General features: G+C 36.8%; 1 protein-coding gene across 3 annotated transcripts in view; it reads right to left on the bottom strand.

The window, feature by feature from the left end:
* Positions 1–784: 784 nt before the first annotated feature.
* LOC127425603 (oxidation resistance protein 1-like) overlaps positions 785–14,434 on the bottom strand; it is a 71,806-nt gene continuing 58,156 nt past the window's right edge. The window contains exons 11-17 of one of the 3 annotated variants that reach the window (XM_051671759.1): positions 12,115–12,283; positions 6,076–6,156; positions 3,884–4,003; positions 3,420–3,572; positions 2,975–3,070; positions 2,544–2,617; positions 785–2,466 (exon numbers count right to left, since the gene is read on the bottom strand). In XM_051671759.1, the coding sequence (XP_051527719.1) occupies positions 2,331–2,466; positions 2,544–2,617; positions 2,975–3,070; positions 3,420–3,572; positions 3,884–4,003; positions 6,076–6,156; positions 12,115–12,283 (829 nt within the window). In that variant the 3' untranslated portion in view covers positions 785–2,330. Of the gene's footprint in view, positions 2,467–2,543; positions 2,618–2,974; positions 3,071–3,419; positions 3,573–3,883; positions 4,004–6,075; positions 6,157–9,209; positions 12,056–12,114; positions 12,284–14,434 lie in introns of those variants that run through there. The other 2 variants (XM_051671761.1, XM_051671760.1) reach the window with 2 other exon arrangements.

The following is a 14,434-nucleotide window of genomic DNA, read 5'->3' as shown; positions in this document are numbered from 1 at the left end:
AGGGAACCATGGTTACAGTCATAACCGTATCGTTCTGCTAAAAATCATTGGATACTTCTTCGTGCCTACACGGGTTTCAAATTATTTTGTCTGAAATAAAGTAACTACTAAATTTTTAGCCTATGTAATACGTGGCCCTACTGCCATTTTTGTGTTATATCACATTGCTTTGTTGTATATCATGAGACTTTTATTATGACGTTTTCAAACGTTTTAAGATTGTACAGATTCGTCCTGTTTGAAACCTATTCTAACAATGTCTCTAAGACACAACGTTTCATAGTAACTTTCTTTTTACAGAATCCACATGTAATTACAAACCAGTAAATAAAATGAATGTTATCTTCCATAGTCTCAAACAAATATTCGAAAAGTCATTAAAAAGTCTTATTAAACATGGCGATATCCGATTTGTTATATCTGCTCTTTTGAAACCTAAAATGATTTGATAATTTGGCAACAGATGGCTGAGGGTAGTAAATGCAATAAAAATTGCATTTCTTATTTCAAAATATTTATTTCTAAAAGTAAGAATCGTTAATGGAACCGTTATGGAATTGGAGTCGGAACCATAATCGTTAAATTCCTTAATTCCCATCCCTAGAAGTTACATAAATGCTGTGCTCCACATTACGGAAAATCCACTTGAAATCTGACATTCAGATGGAAATACATTTGCAATACACCAAATTTGACTACACATTTTATATGCCAAACAAAGATTTTTTGTTGCCTGTCTGAGCAAAACCTGAGTCTCATTCATACACACAAAACCACCAAAATGTCACCATTTCATGGACTTTATTGTGGTTAATACATTAAAACATAATCATCTATCAGGGTTGTTTTAGGGAATTAATGATTCTGTTTAAGCTTCCACATGGGCATCAAATGCTGCACTGGAAGACCAGAAAAGTGCAGGTGGCCCCAGAGGGGCCTTTCAGTCCATCAACTCTATGATCCCACGGCATGCAGAGACCTTCAGACCTTCACAACAAGACGTCTGCTCTGACAACAGACGCGCACAGGGTCAAATGTTTGGCCATGTTTTTAGTTGGCCACAATGGCAAATTGGCATCTCTCTGCATGAACTACAAGTTAGAATACTGCTAAGAGACAATTACACAATAAGTTCCTGTATAGTCAGTGCAAGACAATATAGAAAATTTTCTATTTAATATTCTCCATCAGTTTTCCCTGTTTTTCAGAAACTTGTGCCAATGTGCCCTGAGTGGCTCTTTGTAAATATTTCAGTAACTGGCTTTCTCTATCACTGTTGACACCAGTCACCTATAAGCACTGGAGATTGGGTCTGATTGCACCAATCATTAGTCTCTCATCACCCTCATCAGATCCCTCGAAAACGCCAAGGTCACCTTATATACAGTATATACATCTCAAGAGACCAGCTACCTGTTGAAAACTCTTCGCTCCCAGGTTTACATTGGAGAAGTGTTTACATTGTGTGCACATAGAAATGCATTTATTGAAACAAATATACAAGGAAAATGTACAATTGAGATTATACTTTAGGACAGTAGCGCAAAACATCACTGTCACACATAACAGCGATTTGTCAAGTAGTTATGTACACAGTACACTAATAAAGGTATAAATATATAATTGCTATATGTATTTATATATGTATATATTCCATCAGATGGATGATGGAAAAAAAAAACGGATCGGTTCCTATTCCTTGACATTTCAGACACATTTCTCCTGTAAGTCCATCGCTCCCAGAACGCAATAAAAGAATTACAGGAAGCTTATTGGTATGAAAAGGGCATCACATATTAATTTGCATGTTACTCCACATTTCTACAGCAAAACGGTACTGAATAAGACATCAAGTACAGGCATATGATTATATAGTGCCTGTTGGGGTTTTGACGTTAGATATAATGTGCTTGATATAGACGTAACGCTACAGTTGACAAGTAGTAGGACTAAAAACCCCATGTTTTACAACTTTAAAAATACTTTTTAGACTCCTTGGGAAATTCTACAACATTCTACAACATTCACTGGTGCCCTTCCTTTTCCTCAAGACTAGAGGACTTCAGGCAGCCAATGGGTAAAAACATGTTCGTATGACCTTAAACCACCTTTCATTGAGACACCTGGGTCATGCACAGCAAAGAACACCCATCCACGCTCGGCAGTTCCAGAAATGAAGGGCAACTGTACACTGTATTTTACAGTCTGCTCAGCCTATATCAGGTTTTCTTGGGAGCCAGGGGGAGAGTGTGCAATCAGGTCCTGAAGGGGTTGCTGAAGTAGCCATCTAACCCTATTTATTTTGTACAGAGTCCATGAGGCAGGGGGTGTTATTCAAAGGCCCAGATCTCAATGTCCTGCAGATAGAAATCTTCTGTTTTTGAAAGCATTGGATTTCCAAAGGTCTTACAGGAGTTAGTTCTGCCGTGATACAGATCGCCATCCAACCACAGACCGAATTCACCCCTAAAGGGAGAAAAGTTTAATTTAGACATTATATGATGATAATAAACAGCATACGCTAACTAATTCTCTTAACATACCCTCCACCACCAAAGGCCAAGGAGTCTGGATCTCCTTTGATGAAGAACAAGTTGTCACCAGTCCATTTGAAAACCTAGGAAGGTTAAAGTTGTTGCAGAGTGTTAACAGAAAACAGGATATCTAAATGTCTGACTAATACAAACCACAAAATCAATGTATAATTTTATTATAAAATAGTGATAATCATCCAAGCCAATTAATTGGTCAGTATTTGGACATTATCATCATTGGGCTATAACCATGCCCGTATGTTTTAAAATCTATCGAAAGTGTTGTCAATTACTGATGGACATTTTGTCTGTTTTCAAACTGAAATTGATAATAAACTCTAAATACATAATAAAACCATCGATAATGTATTTATTTAAAACCTTCATGCATCTGAACCGGTCCATCTAAAACTTAAATGACCCCATTGATATATTCTCACCTTAAAGTCTGGACAGAAGGTGAAGAGGAAGGTCTCTCCTGTGCCATAGAAGCCATCACTGACTTTAAAAGGTTCTGAAGCGAAGGCTCCAAACAGCTGCAGAAAGAATCCAAAGCTTGAATGAAGCAGAACACAGGAGGATCTACATACAAGGACTTACAAGGACCTTGGAATCCAAATATGCACACAACCTAAATATACAAATTGAAACTGTCCCAAATGGCGCACTTGATGTAAACTTGCGGCCTCTTGGTCTTAATTTGTGTGGACTCTCAAGAAAACTGCAAGGGCTAGGGACCCCATTTGGGTCAGGGCCAATACATGCATATAAAACTGCAAGATCTACAAGTCCTTCCTCCATACCATAGTGGATCACTTGCCATTCTAAACTAGACCAATCTTTATAACAGTACACTAACCAGAAATACAAAGGCTATGAACATACCTGCCCATCACTGTCCTTGATCACCATGAGAACCGGCGATTCCTGGCCCTGCATGGCACGATACAGGCTCTTGATGCTCATGCCGTGTTTGGACGTGCTGAATGCCAGGGACCAGGGATAGCCGATAGTCCTGGGGGGCAGGTGCTTGGCCAGCTGAGGATTGGGATAAAAGGGAAAAAATAAGTAAAGAAACCCCTAAAAAGATCAGGAGGGTTCAGGTTAGTAAAAGGACAATAAAATAAGGGCCTTCGGGAGCCAATTAGACAATTAAAAGTTCACAGGAAACCCATGAGAACCTCTAGAGTTCGCCTAAAGATAAAAGGGTGGGTCATTGTTCAATAGTAGAGTTGAATAGATTGAGGAGATACCAGTGCATTGGAGAGTTAAAAACAGGTGAGGTCAACAGATATAGATATGGACTGAAAGACATCCAAGGTGAATTAATGGAAACCATTTATGCTTGCCTTCTCGATCTGATCTGGTCGCAGGAGGTCACTGGGCTCATTCAGATTGGGCCTGAATGACTCTGGTTCTGGTTCATTCTTCACTATAAGTTTGGAGTTCACCTCTTCCTTGGTTGTGATCTGATAAAATAAAAAAGATTAGCAGTCTCAACATTTGCTTTCCCTCATAATTTCATGAACATTGTCTTACTTTGAGAGTATGCTCCTGTATATTTAAAGCCATTTTTCTTTGGAACACCTAAGACTTGAATTCATTGTCATGAGTTATCCAATCAAAGTGTCTTGGACTGGACAGGACTGGACTCCAGGTAACTTATATCCATTAACATTACCTGAGCCTACTAAAACATGCCATATAAACAGAACTCTCAAAGTAAGAGAACATTCCCCAAAATTTTGAAATTGTATCGTGCTCCTCTACTGAGGGCATCATAAGCAGAACATTTCAATAAAGGAGGACGTCACACTACAGGATATAAGAGCCGGAAGTGAGGAGTAAAGCTTACTGCTGCACACATATAAAGCATCAGGCTTTAAATTTGGTAATGTGTGCATCTACATCAGTAACTTCTCCAACCCAACTGATGTAGAAAGTGAATGATGGATGGAATAATGGAGACCAGCATGTTTTTACTGACAGGAAAATATTCTAAAGAGTCTTACTTTGGGAAGGCTTAGCTCTCAGGTTAAAGAATGAAGCATAAATTGTATGTCAGTATGGGAGTAAAGGTTAGATTATTAGGGAAAAAGGGTAGTTCACCGACAGCATTGCAAAACAAGGCAAATCAAGGACAAGAATTTAACATCTCAAACTTAAGATTTGAAGACCTATTAAGCTACTATTTGTTTGCTTGATCTTTACAGCATTATGTTCAGTAAAAACTCTTGGATGTTTGCACCGTTTCCATGTTTGCAGCGTATAGGGTTAGTATGACTTCATCAACACTCTTTCAGGAAGGTTTTTTTTTTCATTAGAGTCAACATGAAATTGCATGGCAACCCATTTCACTTTTGTATTGTGAAACCATTTTCAATATTCAACCAATTTCCAAAATTCAATGAGAATTAATATGGAGGCTGAATGTCAAGTTCACCCTCGATAGCGTCACAATGTAACCCAATGGTAAAACAGTTCTTTTTCAAAGCTATTGTTATTTGCTATAATTGCTGTAATCTATATTACATTAACTGGCATCAAATTGCTCTTGGAAGTAATTTTTGTAGTTAACTACTTAAAATATTTTAGAAAGGCTGCATTAGTCAAGAGAAAGCCTAAAACAATTCCTAAATAGCTATTTGGCTATTGGTTAAAATGTCGATGCTGACAGAAAAGTTGTTTTAGAGAGGATTCAGTGCAAGACATTACATTTTTATGAACGTTTATGAATTATGTTTTATTTAATTGTAATAATGTGCACTGGTGAATATACAATATGACCAGGAGCAAGTATTAAGGAAGTAAACTGGGTCAACTTTGATTTCATGTTGAGTGTGATGAATGCAGTCTGAAGAGTAAGTCATACCAAACACTTCAGTCAAATGCAGCAACTTCATGTTTAAAAACTATGTACATAATCAAACCCTTCAGTAAGGGGCTCTGGGGGACAGCTTGTAACTAATAACTATAACATATTTGCTTCAGTTATCACTTCATATTCAAGCCATCTAAAACCCTTCCTGTCATCGAGATGGAAATTACAGGTGAAAGGTATTCAACTTCAGTGCTGCTGCAGAAATTCCATTAGCCTCTAAATACAGTGCACTTTTATTTATTTTATTTTTTTGCAAAAACTGCTGTATCTAATTTCAGGGCTAGTTTTATAATTCCACACTCAACATAAAGACCAGTGCAGTCTGTTGTCCACGGGGAACAAATTCTAAGATTCAGCATACATCTTCAGTCAATAACACACACATTTTAACCCCGTAAATTGGTTTCTTTTTCATTTAATCCATAGAGATAATCAATCTCTGAAAAACCCAATATGGGCTGATTTATATCTGATATTGTAGTTTTTAGGCAAACAAGCTCTACACATTGTAGATGGTTCCACAATTCATGCATAGTAACAAGTTGTTTTCCTTCTAGTTACTCAAACCTTTACAAACCCAACTCTCATTTATGTCCCTTAATCAACAGACAACAAACGGCCCCTAATGACATTTTGAGTGTGGATCCAAGTATGTAGCACCTGCAGGCGTTTGCATAGTGAGCGCAGGTCCTCACTGTTTAGCGCATCTATCCGCCGGTAGTACTCTGTCACAGAAACTACCTAATGCACAAACAGAACAGTAGTGACCCAAGAAAGTCAAGCAAACATAAAATAACTTAAGTATATGAGAGGAAAGTTGGGCATCCAAAATGCAGCTGAGGGTATGGAAGAAGGTTTTTGGTTACTACATTCATTTTCTGCTTAAATTGATTTAAAAAGTGTGCAGTCTCCAGCTGCATGGAAGAAGGTTTGTATACATGTCATCACTGTGAAACAATCTTCAGTGCAAGTTTAATTACAACAACATGAAGGTGAGTAAATAATGCAAGGATTTTCATTTTTGTGTGAACAATCCCTTTAATTTTGATAAGAGGGGATGTGCACGCAACATAAACGACAAGTCCAAAATAGCAAACAAGCATCATTAATAAATATGAATTACTTGTATCTGGGTAGTGCATTGATAGTGTTGCAAAGCACTTCATATCCCCATTGACCCATGTGTTGAGACAGACATATCGACAAGACTGTAGTCGGTCCAGATCTCATGTCAGCAAATAAGCTTAATCTAACAGGATTCACTTGATGAGGTCAAACAGCACTGTCTAAAAGAGAGCTCAAACGTCAGAGAAGACATCTGCAACAACTTCTCCAGCCAAACTGCTTTGCAGTTTGTTGTGTCTCAAAGCTAGGGTGGCCAGATGTCCGTTTTTCCCGGGACAGTCCCGTATTTAAGCATTTTTTGTAGTGTCAAGACTTATTCTGAAAAAAATCTTGTTTTATACCGTATTTCCCCTCTCCTAAAATTTCTCTATCGCCTATGAGGCTTTCTCAGTCATGTGAGAATTCTAATCAAAGATAGCCAAGGATACGGCTTGTAAAACCAATAAAATCACACCATGTTATTTGAAGTACATGATTAGATTAAACTACAGTATCTAATCACAATCCCCTGTCAATAGATGTCCAGTTAGTGAACTGATTGAAGAGTCAGTTTGAAAGAGCACACAGTTGAAATTGGGCCTGGAAAATGTCAAGGAAGCGTGCATGTACATTTAATGAGGATCTTCAAAAAGAGTTTACATTTCTAAAAAAGGAGTCAGACAGAGCCTAGTAAAGTGAGGTGTGAGATTTGTGGAGCTCACTTTTCCATCACCTTTTCCAAGGCCGCACCGACATCACGCAGCATGTTCATATAAAAAAGCATGTGGATGCTGCTGAAAGTAAATGTGCGACGCCAAGTGTTAGCTATTTTTTATTTTTTTTTGTGAAGCAAAGTTCTGAATCTGACAAGATGCATGCAAGTGAAGGACTTTTTGCTTATCATTCTGTTGTGCACGGCCATAGTTTTGGACATTCATGACCTGAGAAAAGTCTTGCAGGCCAGGCTGGAGGAATCATTCATACCCTCTGACATTAAAAAGCAGTTTGATGCCCTGGTTGAAGCTGGTGACATGCAAGCGGATGATTTCTTTTGTGCAGTGATAAACTTTTATTCAGCATTGGTGGATTACCTCCAAAATTTGAGCCGCTCATTGGAGAACACAGAAAAACTTGAGTGTACCCTACTGAGAGACATCCCAGAGTGGAAAGACATTCAGAGCAGCCTCAAACATTTCTCCTATAGAATCCCCACTATCAGTTTGATTGACGAAACAATGCTTTTTGATGAGTGGTCTTGTGCGAAAAACATTGTCACTCATCGCATCACTGAGTGGAACATGAACAAGACGGCCGTGTCTGAGAGATGGACAGATGTTTTTCGTGAGCTGAAGAGCAAGATCATCAACTTCGGAGTCTTAGCCAAGGTCGTGGAGTTTGTTTTATGCCTGCCTGGGACATCTGCATCTGTGGAGCGTGTGTTCTCGACTCAGTGTAACAGTCATGAAGGCAATACTTTTTGTCTTAATTTTGGACAGGACTGCTCTGCACTTTACTATAAACCCTTGAAAGACAAGTGCACACTGAGAAAAATTGCTGCTAGCTAAAAGTACGAAGTAACAACAGTTACAGATGCTGATGCACCCTCTACTTCACATTGATCTGCGCCTGGGTAAGGATATGTCAATTTCATTTTTGCTGCGAGGAGCTGTCCTGTTTTCCACAAGCAGGAATCTGATCACCCTACTCAAAGCAACATAAAAATAGTGCTTCCAAAATTTAAACCTGCTCTTGTAATGGAGCCAGAGTTTAGTGTAACTCCTAAAAATAGAAAGCCTGCTTTATAAATGCAATGTATTCCGTGTTCTATTAAACTTAACAGTGCTTAATTTGAGGAATATGCAATTTATTACTAAACATACAAAACTTTAGTAGTCAGAACCATGACACTACAACACACATTCCTACCCTGTCCTTTGACAACTGTAGCCCTGACTATAGAGCTTAATTACAACAAACGGTAATGTCCATATATGGTTAATATTCGTGCATTTTGCAACCTGCACTTTGTTAAGTAATTTTATGCATATACAGCTTCAATAGTAAAGGCAGTAAGTTATGTTGATATGTCATTTCTATAAATAACTGTGAAACAGCAGAAAATAGCGGTGCTGCGCGAAGATGAACGAAGATGAATGCAAACATTCAGCAATGCTCTGGTAAGGGGGCGTTCCCTCATGACACGTTATTGTGTTCGCTATAGGTTATTTTTAATTGCTGACCTACACATGCATCAGACGGATGTCTTTGGCCGCTGTGTCATGTTTTGGATCTGTTCACACCGGACACGCGTCCTGTATGTAGGACCCATAATTCGTATAGCAAAACTTTTAAAAGTCCTTTTTTTAGGAAATATAACAACCAAAAAAAGTGGAAACATGCAAATGCTGCAGGTGTTGTTTCTCATCAATTTATGCAAAAACAACTTTGCGTAATTCATATGGTATGTTTGGAATACTAACATACTGCATTGTACAGTATGCTATTGCATTCCTAAGATTAGTATTACTGCTAAAAACAAGTGTCAAACTGCATCATTACAAACAATAAGTAACTAAAAAAACAGCTCACATTCATACTATTTAATGTGCACTAAGTCAAGTGCACTTACAATTAAGTTACACTTAAGTCACACAAACATTAGAATCACAGGGCACATGTTTTTTTATTACCAGGCCGAAGCTGTATTTGGGCATCAGCTGACATCCTTCCTTAATTCTTCTGGAGAAAAACATCACTTCTGCAGAGAGATATGTGCGTTCATCCAATATAAAGTATCCACATGAACTCAAGGAGCTACAGACGCTCTTAGAAGTGACCTAGAGGCTTTGCGCGCTGTTTATATACGACCCGGACCAATATGACAGAAAAGCGTGAACTCATGTGGCCTTCCCTCTGGACGGCCCAGATAAGAGGCAGCAGGGCTTGAGTCATACTTTATAAAAAGACAAATAGCTATCTGTAAGATAACATAAACAAAAAATGTTATAGCCTAATACCTATCCTTCTGACATCCAACAGAATATACAGTATATAGAGCCTACAGTAACTAATAACTAGTTATCTAAAATAAAAAATAAAAATAGTTGACTCAACTTAAGCTTTCCTTTTAACTATTCTTACTAGTTTTAATTAAGTTACCATTACACTCTAAACCCTAAAGTTGTCATTAATAAAAACAATCAATTAAACTAATTAAAACTAATTAAGCAGAACTTGAAATGTCACATTTTGGAATCATAACTCAAATATACACGTTCTTTAAACTTTGGCTTCGAGTAATACTATCTCAAAATTAGCAAGTACAAAATTGCGGCTGTGTGGGATACCCATAAGCCCTTATGCTTGAATAAATTATGTTTGTTTTGGTCAGGACAAGGGAACTTAGGGAGAAATACAATAATTGTTATTAAAAAATTAATATGGTTTAAATTCAAATGACTTTTGTTGTTGTTATTAGTGTTACCTCTGGTGAACTTAGAGCCTGTTAAATTTGAGTCATTCTTCTTTACTCAACTGTACTTTACCAAAGTGCAGTTTTATGTGCACCAAGAGGTACTGAGGAGAATCTAATGTGCTATATAGCTAACCTAGAGTCCAGTCATAATTTCCCTTATACTGTATAAGATGTCCTATAACTCAATTTAAATAATTAAATAAATACAACAATACATTAAATCACAGATAAATAATTTAGTTCACATTGCCAAATAAGTATGTTTACGTAAAAAATGAATGCAAACCGATTGCCTTAAAAAATCTAAATAAGGTCAACAAATTAGATTTTACAGTGTATTGTATACAAAATAAGTATATAAGTATATTTTTATAAGTAGTATATATCCTCCTGAGACCCAGCAAAAAATAAAAATAATAAAAATAGTAAAATTTAAAAGAAATAAAAAACATATTCTACCATATCACTAGGGAGAATACAGGAACTGACGATGAATCCCTCTTTACCTGTATTCACCCTGTTATTATTACAGTATCTCTTCATAATGTCAAATAACATTAACATTATTAATAATATTATCATATTGGCCACAACCTCGAACATTTAATGTCATATCAAAGCCCAGAATGTCCTATTTAAGATACAACAGGACTTACTGTAAAACAGTGGTGTGTATGGACTCTGTGATATTAACAAAAATATGGATCTCGTGAGGATATAAACAATACTATTTACATTATCTATTAGTAATTACGCTTCCATTTCCTTCATTGATTATTCACACTAATTATCTTTAACCATAAAACAATAAAAAGTATGATCCGTATTTAAAAGTCAGATCGTCTTCCTAAATGAAGTCTAGAAGTGGTTTAAAAAGGGTTGATGATATTATAAATATGTTCATATGAAGGCTAACAATCCATACAGCAAAACCAAACACATTACAATAAAAGATTATGTTACATACCAGTTCAACAAATCCTTTGAAGGGAAAAGATGTTGTTATAAAACACTACAACAGGCCATTAAATCAATATTGACAATGATTGGCAACAGGATCATGCATGCATCCATACTAAATGTTAGTAAGTACATAAACAACATGGTTCATCTGAGGCTGAACTCATGCATACACACACAAATGCTCCAGTGTTGCTGTTAACAACAAGCTCATGTGTTCAGGAGAGAACATAAACATCACGTAAGCATATTCATGATCACAAACAACATATCTCGGCAACAAAAACAGCATAATTATCAAATCAATACAGTTTAACTCAAGACACACAATACACACATGCATGAATTATATTTTATATTTTAATTTAATTTAAATGAAAAATGAAAAATGTATTTATTTTAAATAAATACATTATATTTAGATATTATTGCATGTACACTACCAGTTAAAAGTTTGGACAAGGGGGCCTGGGTAGCGCAGCGAGTATTTACGCTGACTATCACCCCTGGAGTCGCAAGCTCGAATCCAGGGCATGCTGATTGACTCCAGCCAGGTCTCCTAGGCAACCAAATTGGCCCGGTTGCTAGGGAGGGTAGAGTTACATGGGATAAACTCCTCGTGGTCACCATAATGTGTGGTTCTCGCTCTCTGTGGGGTGTGTGGTGAGTTGTGCGTGGATGCCGCGGAGAATAGCGTGAAGCCTCCACACGCGCTACGTCTCCACGGTAATGCGCTCAACAAGCCACGTGATAAGATGCACGGATTGACGGTCTCAGACGCGGAGGCAACTGAGATTCGTCCTCCACCACCCGGATTGAGGCGCGTCACTATGCCACCATGAGGACTTAGAGCGTATTGGGAATAGGGCATGCCAAATTGGGGAGAAAAGGGGAGAAAATCCAATAAAAAAAAAAAGTTTGGACAAGCCTACTCATTCTTAATTTTATTTTATTTTTGACTAGTAATGTATACATACAGTAATACTATAAAATCTGAAAAAGCTTCTATAGATTTGTAATTTTATCTTACTAGTACACTAGCACAATTATTATTAAATTAGTAAACCAACTGACATTTAAAAGACAAGTCTGATTGATCATATTTTTACTTTTGGCAAAGAAGGTTAAGGCATGTTTCTTACAGAAATCGCTGTTCCTACCTCCCAGTCCTTGAGTGTGATATCAGGCACTGGTTTGTCGTGCTCCCCACTTTCAGCATCCTGGTTCTTTTTAACCACTACAAACCTAGGCTCCCGTGTCACTCCCCCCAACCCTTCCCCATACACATCTGGGGTCCACTGGACAAAGAACGCAAATAGGTGGCCTGACCTATAGAGAACACACACATAACATGGCCAGAGTTCATTTGGAGAATGGCATCTTGATGCTACCTTGAAAATGCAAAAGATCAGTCCAGTCTGGACCTCTTCATTCATGCTCCCACTACTTTTCATCAAGCTCTTTTTAGTTGTATCTCCATAGTAAAATGTCAAATGGGCATTTTAAAGACTGCATTTATTTTTTGTACCAACTGCAATCTCCTTAAGGTTTGGTTTGTTGCATGTGCTGTAAAAGGAAAGTTTAGTAAAAAAAAAAAAAAAAAAAAATGTTGTATGGTTAAAAACAGATTTAGGGTAATACAGTGGCTTCAAAATGTATTTTGATCCTTAAATGGATAGTTCACCCAAAATAAAAATCCTCTCATCATTTACTTACCCTAATTCAATCCTAGATGTGTATGACTTTCTTTCTTCTGCTGAACACAAAGATTTTTGCAGGTCCTTACAATGTAAGTGAATGAGTACCAAAAATTTGAAGCTCCAAAAGGAAATAAAGGCAGCATAAAAGTAATCCATAAGACTCCAGTGGTTTAATCAATGTCTTCTAAAGTTACATGATAGGTTATATGATAGGTGTGGGTGAGAAACAGATCAATATTTAAGTAAATTTTTACAATCAATCTCAACTTTTGCCAAAAACAAAAGAACAATAATGTGAAAGTGATTTGCATTCTTCGTGCATATCACCAACTACTGGGCAGGGAGGAGAATTTATAGTAAAAATTGGACTTAAATATTGATCTGTTTTTCACCCACACCTATCATATCACTTCTGAAAACATGGATTTAACCACTGGAGTCTTCTGCCTTTATGTGCATTTAGCAGCTTCAAAATTATGGTACCTGCTGAAGTATTCTTATAAAATCTTTGTTTATGTTCTACTGAAGAAAGTCATTCAATCTGGGATGGCATGACGGTGAGTAAATGATAAGAGAACAATTTCTTTAAGTCACATTTTAAAATATACAAATGTCATTGCATTAATATAATTATTGTTGGTGGCAAAAGGCAAATTATGTTGAGAGACCCCTTTCAAAGATCACATATGCACAAGTTCAGACACACACACACACACACATACACTGGCCTGATCATGGGAAGATTTGTGCAAATATACACATACACATGCACCAGCTAACATACACTCAGAATGTTCTATATGCCAGTGATTCTAAACTGTTTTTGCTTCAGAATCAAGATTTTACAATGGACATCAAGTGTAGATCCAACACAGCACTAAAATTGTTTACAATATAAAAAGTAAAATAAGAATGCTCTCAGCAGCCAATAATACACTGCAAACACAAACTATTTTAAAAGTTGATCAGCCTTTTTATTTAGCTATTTCCTAATTATGTGCGATTTTATGCTAAGTTGCATGTTATTTTTTTGCATTTAACAATATTTGTATCCCTCCTGTCCACAACCCTATCAGGACAGACCTATGACCCACTTTTAGTTGAGAACCACTGCTTATTCAGTGTAGAACTGAGAAATGGATCACCATCATGGATCATGCGGCTGGCCACCTAATTGGGTCAGACAGCAGTAGGAAAGTTATCTCTGCTGTTCATCCCATAGACAAACAGCCTTATATATATATATATATATATATATATATATATATATATATATATATATATATATATATATATATATATATATATATATATATATATATATATCAAACAAACTTAGTAATGCATTACACCCAACACTGCTTCTATTAGGGATGACATCATTTTTTTTATTTTATTTACATGGATTTATTGCCCCAGGGGAAACAAATCTTGATCCATGCATAATTCAGTTGAGAGATGAAAAACACATATGGAGCATGCAAATCTCTCTTAATCTGTCTGACTGTTGCTGAATAGGTGTTTTATATAGAAGTAACAGATTTTGTGATGGATTGCATAAGGCTTTATGTTTGACCATTCAGATTAGTAGGTCAAGTAATTAGTCTTAGACATTTCTACACAGTGCTTTTAGATTGATCTACAGTAGATTCCAAAAGAGACTAAGTATTGACATAAGAAACTGACCTTGCAGATTTATGTAGTAAAACTTACGACAAAATTCATGCACCCAAACTATTCCTTAGATGAGGATACCCACTCTTAAAAGGTTTAGATCATG

The sequence above is a fragment of the Myxocyprinus asiaticus genome, chromosome 34 (assembly GCF_019703515.2).
Source record: "Myxocyprinus asiaticus isolate MX2 ecotype Aquarium Trade chromosome 34, UBuf_Myxa_2, whole genome shotgun sequence".
NCBI classification, from domain to species: Eukaryota; Metazoa; Chordata; class Actinopteri; order Cypriniformes; family Catostomidae; genus Myxocyprinus; species Myxocyprinus asiaticus.
This window is presented reverse-complemented; position numbering and strand designations above follow the sequence as displayed.